This window comes from Saccostrea cucullata, unplaced genomic scaffold (genome assembly GCF_032062105.1).
Source record: "Saccostrea cucullata isolate Sc308-1 unplaced genomic scaffold, CSIRO_AGI_Scuc_v1 ctg7828, whole genome shotgun sequence".
Classification (NCBI taxonomy): domain Eukaryota; kingdom Metazoa; phylum Mollusca; class Bivalvia; order Ostreida; family Ostreidae; genus Saccostrea; species Saccostrea cuccullata.
In genome coordinates, this window is record NW_026927413.1 from 16,549 (window position 1) to 30,211 (window position 13,663).

Here is a 13,663-nt window from a genome sequence, read left to right on the forward strand (position 1 = left end):
CCTAAATCTGTTCATTTGAAAATATAATCCTAATAAATAGAAGAGACTGGTAAAGTGCCGTGATAAAAGCAGTGATTCATTTCATGAAGAAATCATATCATAAAATGAAGATGATGCTTTTGTCCAGAGTTAGTCCCTGCTAAATTTGAATTATTATGTAGGTATAGAATAAAAAACAAAACAGAGATTTCAATGTACATGCATATTATACACAGGGCTCTCAATGCATTTATTTACCTTCTTTGATATAAAATAAACCAAAACTTGATGTTTAGAATTCCATATCTTGAAAATTTCAGGAATAAAATTCGTAAAATTACCTTGTTTCTGTTTTTCTGAGCCATTCACTTCGGCTTCATAACCTGTAAAAATGAAAGTGTATAAAAATATTTTAAAACAATTTTATTTGATTTTATAAGATCTGTGTATAAATCTAGGAATGAAGTCTTCGTCGTATTTATATCAATCTGTTAAATAACCAAACCACATGATCATTAAGCACTTGAAGATTTAAATTAAAATTTTGGTCATTTACAAATGCAAATTTATGATTACTGATATTTAAGAATTAAAACTATAACAAGAGGCCCATGGGCCACATCGCTCACCTGAGATGCTTTGACCATTCTGTTCTTTATCCGATTTCCCCCTTGAAAATTTAACCATGGAAGAAGCTGCGCGAATTCGAAGGTGAAATGTGACCCAAAACACAAATGCGTGTTAGACTTCCTACTCTTCATTACATGGTTTTTACAATTTTTAAACTTAACCACTGCAACACAAAACAATGGAATAACTAACACTTTTTAAAGTAAAAAAAAATAATAATAATAAGTTGAAAAGGATTTATCCTGTATCTTACTTCACAAATGTACTAAAATTTACCCGAATCTGTAGTAACCTTCTGAAGGAATTTAATGAAGAATTGTTGATACAGTAAATCAGTAACCATGGCAATATTTTTCAGAAATTAATAATTATAAGAATTGTAGCCTGTTGTATAAAATATTTTGTTTCACTATAACTAAAACTGATGAATGGGTAGTATTTTTTAAGTTAACTCACAAATGAACATTTGGACCAGTGTCCCTTTTTTCTACACGTTTATTTCTAGATATTGCATTTTCACCAAGTTTTGTTTACTTCTCCACGTGCCCAGTGCTAAAAATAGCACCACGCGACGTTTCATAACAACGGGAAGTAACTCTAAAACTACGACTATACCGGCGATTAAAACTAAGCATGCTAAGACGGCGATTGAGACGTAGGCCCTATGTACATTTTATCAAAAAGATAATAAAGTTAAAAAACAGAGCATGGGAAATTGATTAACTACAGAGGAATATGAAATTTTTACAGAGTATTTTTTTCTGACACAGCATGCATGACGATTATCATGCTTGTAATTGTCATCTTTTATTAACATTCAAGCCGTTATATATCTAATTATGTAGTGAACATGTTGAAGTTCCCCAAAATTATTTACATGTGCACAGGATAATAAACTCTCAAAATATTGATCATCTGATCAGCTGATTGACTCCCCATTGATTGTCACGCTTCACAGCACAGTCGCTGATTAACGACGTGTTTTTTTTTACTACAGACGTCATGCGGGGTGCATGGCAGTCGTAGTATAAACACAATTAAGTACTTAAGTCATTAAAAAAGTAGGTGTCAGGACTGAAATTCAATAAAATTTAATCATGGCGGCTGCCGATTTTAACCATGGCGCAGCTCGTTTGACCATGGCGCACAAAAATTTAACCAAGGCGGGCCGCCATGGTAAAACCCCTTGTGGAGAACCCTGCCTTGTAATACATATTGTGATCCCACCTTACCCCAGTGATCATAATTTAGACAACTTGAAATCTATACTACCCCAGGATGCTTCCACATAAGTTTCAGCTTTTCTGGCCCAGTGGTTCGTGAAAAGAAGAATTTTAAAGATATTTTTCTATATTTCTATGTAAAACTTTGATTCCCCATCGTGGCCCCGCCCAACCCCCGAGGGTCATGATTTGGACAATTTAGAATCTACATTACCTCAGGATGCTTCCACATAAGTTTCAGCTTTTCTGGCTGAGTAGTTCTTGAGAGGAAGATTTTGAAAGATTTTTCCTATATATTTCTATGTAAAACTTTGATTCCCCATTGTGGCGCCGCCAAACCCCCGGGGGTCATAATGTGTACAATTTAGAATCTACACTACCCCAGGATGCTTCCACATAAGTTTCAGCTTTTCTGGCTGAGTAGTTCTTGAGAAGAAGATTTTTAAAGATTTTTCCTAATTACAGTGAACCTTCAGATATCCGGACGCCAGATATCCGGATGCTTCAGTATCCGGACGATTTTTCATCGGAACGAAATTTTAAAATGTTATTCTGTCTTGTTTAACTGGTGATTCAGATATCCAGATGCTTCACATATCCGGACAAATTGACTGGGAACCAAAGCGTCCAGATAAATGAGGGTCCACTGTATATATTTCTATGTAAAACTTTGATACCCCATTGTCGCCCACCCAACCGCCGGGGGTCATGATTTGAACAATTTAGAATCTACACTACCCCAGGATGCTTCCACATAAGTTTCAGCTTTTCTGGCTGAGTAGTTCTTGAGAAGAAGATTTTCTGGCCCAGTGGTTCTCGAGAAGAAGATTTTTTAATGACCCCACCCTATTTTTGTCTTTTCTTGATTGTCTCCCCTTGTGAGGGGACTGGGCCCTTCATTCTAACAATTTAAATTCCCCTTTACCCAAGGATGCTTTGTACCAAGTTTGGTCAAAATTGGCTCAGTGGTTCTTGAGAAGAAGTCGAAAATGTGAAAAGTTTACAGACGGACGGACGGACAACAGACAAAATGTGATCAGAAAAGCTCACTTGAGCCTTCGGCTCAGGTGAGCTAAAAACGTTCTACACATTAACAAAAGAAAGTTTTATATCTGTGACTGAATAGTTTTCAGAGAGTGCTTTATTTCATATTTAGTGACCGGGGGTCATAATTTGAACAAGCTAGAATTTACACTATCCCAGGATGCTTCCACAAACGTTTCAGCCTTTCTGGCCCAGTGGTTTTTCATCAAAAGAATTTCCTATATATTGCATGTAAAACTTGGATTTCCTTTTGTGGCCCCATCCTATTCCAGGGACAAGGATTTGAAGAATTATGAATTTCTGATTAAAACTCTGCATAAAGTGCATGTGGTTCTTGAGAAGAAGATTTATTTTCATAAATGACCCCCACCCTATTTTTATCTTCTCTTGATTATCTCCCCATGTAGTGGGGCAGGGAAGGGGGCTTTGGCTTTCATACTTAGTATTAAATTTCAAATTTCCCTTCAACTAAAGATGCTTTGTACCAGCTTTTGTTAAAATTGGGTCTGCTATTGTTGACAAATACACCGATATCAAAAACGTGAAAAGTTTACAGACGGACGGACGACAAACACCAGGGCCCAGTTTTTCAAAAGGTAGTAAAATTTAATACAGTGGTGAGGTTAACAACAGGTCAGAGTTAACTACCTATTGAAAAACCGGATCCGAGTTATAAGGAAAGCTCTCTTGTGTTAGATGTATCAGCTCAGGTGAGCTATTTTTATAAAAGAGACTAACACTAAAAGTTTGAATTCAGCTGGCTGGTTAAACAGTTTCAACTAATGCATTAAAGATTTAAAAAATATCTGTCACCAGCTGTCAAACATTTTTCAAAGCATGGAAATATGCAAAAAGTAAAAAAAAAAAAATACGGGTACATATAATTAAAGAACAGCGCTTCCAAAGCCTCAATTTTTAAAAGGAATACACTTTAGTTTTCTCTTTTCATCTCCTTGTGAAAAAGATTTTGCCCCGATATTGGAAGAAACAAATTCCACTACATCTACGAATACTTTCAGTCAAGTTGAAATTGACAAAGTAGTTCTTTAGCAAATGATAGGATGTTAAAAAAAATTGGAAGACATCCAAACACTACTAAACTTTGAGTAACTGAAAATCACATGTGACACTGAATGTTATCTTTGTACATTTATATCTTTTTTTACTCATAAAAAGCATTTAAAAAAAAAGAAAACATTATTCATCTTTAGGAATTTACCTGGAAGTAAAGGATTTTTTGTCTCGTCTGTTGCTCCTGCCTCCTCATCTATGTAAAAAGATAATGTAATATTAATTTCATAGTTAATGATTAAATGTTTTATATAAATTTTCCTGTCTCAATGTTTTATCCTGGCTATTAAGATCACTTTGTCTGCTAAGCTTAAAATAAACATTTGGATTGATATAAAGACTGCAAATAGCACTGTTATGTCTGGTAATATTGAATATTAAAAGTAAAAACAATTTTGAGATTTCTTTTAGTTTGGTTATTTTACACTTATTCACATCAAGTCTTGGAGTAAATTAATTCAAAAATAAATATTTTGTATCTATTCATTAACATGATAAAATAAATTATATTTATTTTCTTTCCATTTTATCAAGACTGCCGCCAGAGGGTAACTGATTCCCTTTTCAGGTCAAATAAAACTGCTCACATGCATATTGCGACAGATATGTAAAGTCGGCTACTAGTAACTGGCTACTAGTAGCTTGCTACAACAAGTGGGTAAAGTTGGCTACTAGTACCTGGCTACGAGAAGTAAGTAAAGTTGGCTACTAGTAACTGGCTACTATTTGAACCTTCTAGAACCTTTTGTGTCAAATTGTGCAATTTTGGGATACAAATGTTGATATTATTGAAATAGCTGGATTTTTATATCGCTGTAATCTACTGTTATTGCTAATAAAACTATCTCTTAGCTTCTGCACATGATCTGGCATTGATGTTACTAAGATATTCTTAGAAATAAACTCAGCTACTAGTACCTTTAGTGTAAAATTGTGCAATTTTGGGATATAAATGTTAATATTAGTGAATATTATTTGAAGTAACTGGATTTTTATTTGGGTGATATCCACTGATATTGGTATCCCCAAATTGCACAATTTTCCACAAAAGGTACTAGTAGCTGAATTTATTTCTAACGATATAACTTATGGTAACTTTTGTTCCAGATAATGTGGAACAGCTTAGAGATTGTTTTTATTAGCAATATCAGTGGATATCAGTTAAGTAAAAATCCATCTACTTCAATGTTATCAACATTTGTATCCGAAAATTACACAAAAGGTTATAGAAGGTTCTAGTCATTTAATAGTAACCAGTTACTACTAACCAACCTTACTTACTTATCGTAGCCTGCTACTAGTACCCAACTTTACCCACTTGTCGTAGCCAGCTACTAGTAGCCGGTTACTAGTAGCTAACTTTATATATCTTATTGCGACTGCATTTTTGTTGTGCAATTTTTTGCTATATACCCACTGTTGTTTTTTTTTTGCAAATGTTGTTTATCTGTAAAGTGGGATCTGTGTATTGATACATGCATGTATTTGTGCGATTACATGTACCTTTTGATTTGATCCCACATCATGTAATGTACATTGTTACGATACTCTAAAATTATTTATAGATATTGCGTCACTACAGCTATTATTTTTATTGTGTGACGTCATGTTCCCTCTCGGAAGTTCTCGGATGTCGCGAATACAGCCGAGGAACACCAGCACGCGATCGTCTGCGACACAGGATTCAAGAGACTTTAGACATTTGGCACGGGAATAATGGACTTTTCATACTTCATAATTCGGCTTGGGCTCTGGGCTAACCGTGGAAGTATTGTCGTGTAGATAGCGATCGGTGTCCGTGGAGTTGGAGAGACTTGGCAATGGACTGATGGTATGTCGTACTTTGTAATTCGGCCCAGGATGTTTATAATACCGTGAAAGTACATATTTAGTGACCGCCGTCCATAGTGTCTGATGTTCTCGGAGTGGTGTGATTCGTTCTGGACTGGAGGACATTCGAACTGAACAGCTGAGTAAACGTTGTCTGAATTTGTTTATTATATGTCAATTTGTGTGTAACTGTAACTGTGTGTTTATTTGATACTATTGCTTGTTTTCATTAAAATTTGTTAAAGTTTTAATTCGTTTTGCCTGGTGTGTTGTTGTAAGTGTGTCATCGGGAGGCAAAAATAGATTTGTGTATTCGGCACACGTTACAAATTGGGGGCTCGTCCGGGATAATCGAACTTTTGGCTTTTTATGGGAAATTTTTTTAAAAACGATATCTCGGAGATTTTGATCACAAAATTATTTTATTTGGGAATTTTATTTTTTATCATACACACCAGTCAAGATGGTTTTTAACTTAGAGGATTTTTTGAATGCACCAGATGCGTGGTTACTTCAAACACTTTTTGTTTGAATTTGTGTCAAAGTTTCACTTGAATGTTAAGCGCAGTGCTCGGAAAATAGAAATTAGAAATGCTATGGTTCAGTATTTAGTTCAGAGAGGTATTTTAGATGATAGTGCATTGTCATTGGTTGAAGATTTGAAATCTAGTGAAATTGAAAAAAGAAATTTTGAATATGAATTAGAGTTCAAGAAATTAGAAATTGAACAAGAGAGAGAAAGGCAGGCATTTGAAAGAGAAAAGAGAGAATATGAAAAAGAGAAAAGTGCGCAAGATCGAGAACATGAGTTACAGATTAAGAAATTAGAATTCGAGACTCAAAAGTTAAAACATGAGTTGGAACTTGAGGCTAAGGCCAAATCAAAATCTGACTTTGATGTGACAAAGAACATAAGACTTGTCCCTAAGTTTCAAGAGAAAGATGTTGACAAATATTTTATCCATTTTGAGAAAATAGCAGAAAATTTGAAATGGCCAAAAGAATTCTGGCCACTATTGTTACAGAGTGCATTTGTTGGCAAAGCTAGGGAAGTTTATAGTGCATTGTCACTTCCACAAAGTACAGATTATGATGTTATTAAGAAAAATGTCTTAAAAGCATATGAGCTTGTACCAGAAGCCTATAGACAGAAATTTAGAAATTACAAGAAATTCAATGAACAGACTCATGTTGAATTTGCGAGAGAGAAACAAAATATGTTTGAGAGATGGTGCACTTCTAAAAATGTTGGATCAAACTTTGAAAGGTTGAAACAGGTCATTTTGATTGAGGAATTCAAAAATTGTATTCATCCTGAAATTAGAACCTATTTAGATGAACAGAAGGTTGAGACTCTTGAGCAAGCTGCGACTGCGGCTGATGATTATGCACTAACACATAAGGTATCTTTTGTAAAACACAGTACTAGTCAACAGAAGATGGTCACCTATGACAGTTCTCGAGGGGGACCAGACACTTCACAGGTAACTCAACCTAAGATGGCGTACTCTGAGATCAAAGGTAAGGATAAGGCTAATGAAACCTTAAAGCAGGTACCCATTTGTAATTATTGTAAAAAGAAGGGTCACGTTAAGTCTGAATGTTGGGCATTACAGAGGAAAAAACCTGTAAGTAATGAAAGTAAACCAAGTCCCACTGCTCTTACATCTGTCCAAGGTAAGGTTTCCTGTAGTCAGTTTGAGAACACTGCTGTTAAGCCAGAGTCTGATGTTTTTAGAGAGGAATTTAAGCCTTTTGTATTTGATGGTTTAGTGTCGGTGGGTACCGACTCACACCCTATAAGAATTTTGAGGGATACAGGTGCTTCTCAGTCTTTGTTACTAGAGGGCGTGTTGCCACTGTCTGAGAAGACACATACTGGTTCTGAAATGTTGATTCAGGGTGTAGAATTAGGACTTGTGAAAGTTCCTCTTCATGTTATAGACTTGAAGTCAGATTTAGTCTCTGGGTCAGTGGTAGTAGGTGTTAGACCTACTTTACCTGTTAAGGGAGTTTCTCTTTTGTTAGGTAATGATTTAGCTGGGGGTAGGGTGGTACCTGACCCAATCATTTGTGAAAAGCCTAGTCTTATAGGAGAGGTAGAGGAGGAGAATAAAGAGTTATTTCCTTCATGTGCTATTACGAGGGCTATGGCTAAGAAACTAGAACATGCTGAACAGACGGTAAGTCAGAAGTTAGATACAGGGAAGGACTTGTCTGTAGATCTTGATGAGACATTTTTGTCAGCTATGTTAGATTCAGAAAGTCACATTTCCTCAGAGGATCAGCAGTCCAAAGGTGATGTATTTGGTTTACAGGAAATGTTAGACAACACACCTCTTACTAGAGATAAACTGATATCCGAACAAGAGTCAGATGTTGAATTACAAGGTCTCTTTGAACAGGCTTTGTCTCCAGAGGAGGCAGAGAAGGTCCCTATTTGTTATTATAAGAATCAGGGTGTACTTATGAGAAAATGGCGTCCCCCTGATACTTCAGTAGAGGATGAGTGGCAAATCCACCATCAAATTGTAGTACCTAGGGCATATCGGAGAACAGTCATAGGGCTTGCCCATGACACACCAATGTCGGGTCATTTGGGGGTCACAAAGACCTACAATAAGGCATTGACTCACTTCTTCTGGCCTAAGATGAGAAGGGATATAGTCGACTATTGCAGATCTTGTCATGTCTGCCAAGTAGTGGGAAAACCTAATCAAAAAATCCCTCCAGCTGCTTTAAAGCCTATCCCTGCTTTTGATGAACCATTTACCAAGGTCATTATAGACTGTGTGGGTCCCTTACCTAAAACCAAAGCTGGTAATCAGTACTTGTTGACAATAATGTGTGCGTCGACACGCTTCCCTGAAGCGATTCCGCTGCGAAACATAAAGTCTAGAACCATTGTCAATGCTTTGACCAAGTTTTTCACCAATTTTGGTTTGCCCCAGTCAGTACAGTCTGATCAAGGTTCCAATTTCACATCCCAGGTCTTTAAACAGGTAATGCAGGAGTTAGGGATTAAACATCACACATCCAGTGCATACCATCCAGAGTCCCAGGGGGCCCTTGAGAGGTTTCATCAAACCTTGAAAAACATGATTCGAACCTATTGTTTGTCTAATGAGAAGGAGTGGGACCAGGGAATCCCCTTTCTTTTATTTGCTGTTAGGGATGCAAAACAAGAATCACTAGGTTTTAGTCCCTTTGAACTTGTATATGGTCACACTGTGCGAGGACCATTGAAATTGCTAAAAGAGAAGTGGTTGGTTGAAGAGAGTGAGACAAATCTATTAGATTATGTAGCAAAGTTCAAAGAGAGGCTCAGTCAGACTTGGACGCTAGCCAGAGAGAATCTAAAGGTAAGTCAAGACAAAATGAAAACCTGGTATGACAAACGTACCAAAACGAGAACATTTAAGTCAGGAGACCAAGTCCTTGTCTTGCTACCAATTCCAGGTCAGCCTTTGCGTGCTAAATATTTTGGCCCATTTGAAGTTGAACGCAAGGTCAATGACTTGAATTACATTATTAAAACACCTGGTCGACACAAGAACAAACAGCTCTGTCACATCAACATGATCAAACAGTATCATAACCGAACTGACATAGATCACCCTAAGGTAGAATCAGTTGCTGCTTCAAGCCCTGAAGTTAAGTCTACCCAAGAACAAGACCAACTTGCACATAAGTATGATCAGTCTACTCCTAAGTTGAAAAACTCTGATGTTTTGTCAGACTTGGAGTCTAAACTTAGCCACTTGCAAGAGAATGAAAAAGAAGAGCTTATGTCTCTTATACAAGAATTTACACATTTATTCCCGGATGTTCCTAAAAAGACCAATCTTGTATATCATGATATAGATGTTGGGGATGCATCTCCCATTAAACAACATCCTTACAGAATGAACCCTGTAAAACAAGAGCACTGTAATGCAGAACTGGCTTATATGTTAGAACATGACATAATTGAGTACAGTAACAGCCCTTGGAGCTCCCCTTGTCTACTTGTTCCCAAGCCAGATGGGTCGTTCAGATTCTGTACTGACTTCCGCAAGGTCAACACAATTACCAAAACTGACTCCTACCCGATTCCCAGAATTGAAGACTGCATCGATAAAATTGGTCAGGCCAAATACGTAAGTAAATTCGATCTTTTGAAAGGGTATTGGCAGGTCCCACTGACCAAAAGAGCGAAAGAGATTTCAGCCTTCGTTACCCCAAAAGGTTTCTATCAATATAAGGTGATGCCTTTTGGGTTAAAAAATGCCCCTGCAACCTTTCAAAGGATGATCAATCATTTACTTAGTGATGTAGATGCAAGTGAGGCATACATTGATGATGTGATTGTGTATAGTAACACTTTTCAAGAGCATTTGTCACACATAAGGGCATTATTTGTGAAACATTCAGAGGCAAATTTGACTGTAAGCCTTACAAAAACTGAATTTTGTCATGCTGTAGTTGAATATTTAGGCCATGTTGTTGGTAACGGCCATGTTAGACCAGTTTTTGCTAAAGTTGAGGCAATTGTAAATTTTCCAGCACCTCAGTGTAAGAAAGAACTGATGAGATTCCTGGGAATGGCGGGGTACTATCGGAAATTTTGCCCTAACTTTTCGACCATTGCTAACCCATTGACCTGTCTCTTGAAAAAGAATAGCAAATTTATTTGGGATGAATCATGCCAACAGGCCTTCCAGCAAATCAAAACAATTCTCATGGTCTCTCCAGTTCTTTCATCACCAGATTTTGATAAAGAATTTTTGTTGCAAATTGATGCTAGTGATGTGGGTTGTGGGGCAGTTTTGTTACAAGAAGATGAAAATTGTGTTTGTCATCCTGTTGCTTATTTTTCCAAAAAGTTTTCAAAATGTCAGAGAAATTATTCCACTGTGGAAAAAGAGTGTTTATCTATGTTATTAGCATTGCAACATTTTGATGTGTATGTGTATTCATCTGTACATCCAGTTGTTGTTTTCACTGACCACAATCCACTCACATTTGTTCACAAAATGAAAAACAAGAATCAAAGGCTAATGAGATGGAGTTTGGAATTACAAGAGAAAAATATTATCATTAAACATATTAAAGGAAAAGAAAATTTAATTGTAGATGCTTTGTCAAGAGTACACGTTGATTAAAATGTTATTTTTTTGAAATGTATGTAAATTTTGTGAAATCATGATATTGTTTCATTGTAATTGTAAAAGTTTTCATTATACTCAAACTTTTCTTTAAGGGGGGAGGTGTTACGATACACTAAAATTATTTATAGATATTGTGTCACTATAGCTATTATTTTTATTGTGTGACGTCATGTTCCCTTTCGGAAGTTCTCGGATGTCGCGAATACAGCCGAGGAACACCAGCACGCGATCGTCTGCGACACAGGATTCAAGAGACTTTAGACATTTGGCACGGGAATAATGGACTTTTCATACTTCATAATTCGGCTTGGGCTTTGGGCTAACCGTGGAAGTATTGTCGTGTAGATAGCGATCGGTGTCCGTGGAGTTGGAGAGACTTGGCAATGGACTGATGGTATGTCGTACTTTGTAATTTGGCCCAGGATGTTTATAATACCGTGAAAGTACATATTTAGTGACCGCCGTCCATAGTGTCTGATGTTCTCGGAGTGGTGTGATTCGTTCTGGACTGGAGGACATTCGAACTGAACAGCTGAGTAAACGTTGTCTGAATTTGTTTATTATATGTCAATTTGTGTGTAACTGTAACTGTGTGTTTATTTGATACTATTGCTTGTTTTCATTAAAATTTGTTAAAGTTTTTAATTCATTTTGGTTGGTGTGTTTTTTGTAAGAGTGTCACAGGTGAAAACGAGCTATAAATAGATTTGTGTATTCGGCGCACGTTACAACATGTATATAATTTTCTTTTTTTCGTAATTTTAAATAAATGAACATACATGCATTTCATCTCAACAATGGTGTTGATTTTATTTGATCACAACTCAGTAAAAACAAAGATGCGTTGAGATTGTGCAGAATGAGGAAACATAAAAAACAATTACATTATCAACACTGAAATACTGTTCATACTTTAATATTTATTAAATAAGTGATTTTCTTCCACGGTGTGTGAAGATGTTAAAGTGATACTCTGTCATGGTGGGACAGGATATCAAAAAACATTTAATCTCTTAATTTCCCTTTCAGAGGAAATATTCCTGACCTGAGGTAAGAGTAAATAAACCATACTGACAGACTAAAATTGCAAAACTATCCCCAAATATGTTGTTGATATCTATGTTTACAATGTTTTCAATCTCACAATCATTAGCTTATGTATTGTTACTCATGATCAGCTACGACACTATGTTATGAAAAGAAAAAAAGACATAATAAAAAGGGAAGTTTTGTCGATGGATATGGCATTTATTTAAGTCATAAGGAAGGATTTTTCTGATATTATACTTTGCTTTGTTCTCATTAATATATTGGAAAAATTTTGTCCAACTGTAAACATGCTATAAGAAATTCCATATCCACAACAAAAAAGCAAAGAATATCCTCTAATTAAACCAAGTGCATGGATAATATTTGTTTTCATTTCATGAAAAAAATAAATTTGATCAGTAAACAATTTTCCCATTCCCCTTGTCTTAGGTGTGAAACATGACTTTTACTGGAGAAAATGTTCCATCTTACCAGTTCTACCAGAGGGTCTTGTTTCAGTTTCTGTGTTCCTAAGAAGATGGTTTCTGATATCTATAAAATGTGAAAACATTAATCAATTTGTTATCTTTATTTCTCGTCTTAATTGAGATATAAAGTTCATTGGCAAAACAGCAAAATCCCATTAATGCAATTTGCACCGCCTTCTGAATGATGTTTTTGATACATACAATTAAATAATAGCTCCATTTTATCCTTGAAACCACACGTGTTTCTCCTGTAAAACACCACTGGCACCACCACTACTACAACCACAAGGATCAGGAGAGCCAACACAATTCCTACTGTTGCTACTGCTCCACCACTGTCTTGAGGTCTGTTAAAAAGACCAATTCACGTGTAAATATATACCTTGTACTTTAACGTTTCTTGTTAAAAATGTGTGACTAAAATTCGGTAAAAAGTCAAGTAAATGATTACATTTGCAAAAGGATTAAAATGTGTCAAAATGAGGAAAAGACTTTGAACTTATATGATAATGCTTGTTATCTTAGTTGTCAGAAAAAAACCGTACAGATTTTCGAAAGAGCTTGTTTGGTGCTGTTTCGTGGATTGAAACCCTGTATTCATTTCTGTTGTGCTAAAATAGAACATAAGTGGTTTAAAAAGAATGGAAATATTTATATACGAGGGTTGTTCGAAAAGTTCGTGGACGATGTCAATCTTCTTTATATTACTCACTAGAAATTTAAAAAAAAATATAATAAAATATGTATAAGTATTTGTTTTGTTGATGTGTGATGTTTCACTCTATTCGATTTAACAAAAATCAAAACTAGAATAAACTATTCCTATACATTTCATAAAGTATAATCCAATGCCCAATCATTAAATCCTTTTTTTTTTCCTAATACTTGAAATTCATCTTTTAAGAATTGTTCTCGTTGTATAATTTCCTTTGTTGGGATTTAAATTTCTTTTATAACTTAACTCTGCTTTCACAGGGTAAGCAACTCTAAAGCGCTATGTCTTTCCTTGACGTTCAAACTTTTTAAAGATTTTGTTAAGATTTTTACAGATTAACGTTTTTTCAAGGTTGTCCTCACCTGATACAAAGTCTCTGTCACTCAAATACTGTCTATACTATTTATACATACATTCACAACTCGCTTGTGACATGTTTTTTTTATTCCTTCAACATTTTTTGAGTTTATTCAGGATTTTTCCTGAGTAAAAGACAACAGACAA

The 13,663-nt window shown here is 35.7% G+C and overlaps 1 protein-coding gene across 1 annotated transcript; it reads right to left on the reverse strand.

Annotated features, from left to right (window-relative positions):
- Positions 1-320: 320 nt before the first annotated feature.
- On the reverse strand, positions 321-13,055 carry LOC134274431 (uncharacterized; the record flags this gene model as incomplete). The annotated part of the gene is made up of 5 exons (XM_062756724.1): positions 321-362; positions 4,096-4,143; positions 12,449-12,508; positions 12,646-12,791; positions 12,990-13,055. Coding segments are annotated over 5 exons (362 nt in total), but the record flags the coding sequence as incomplete, so codon positions are not given.
- Positions 13,056-13,663: the final 608 nt, after the last annotated feature.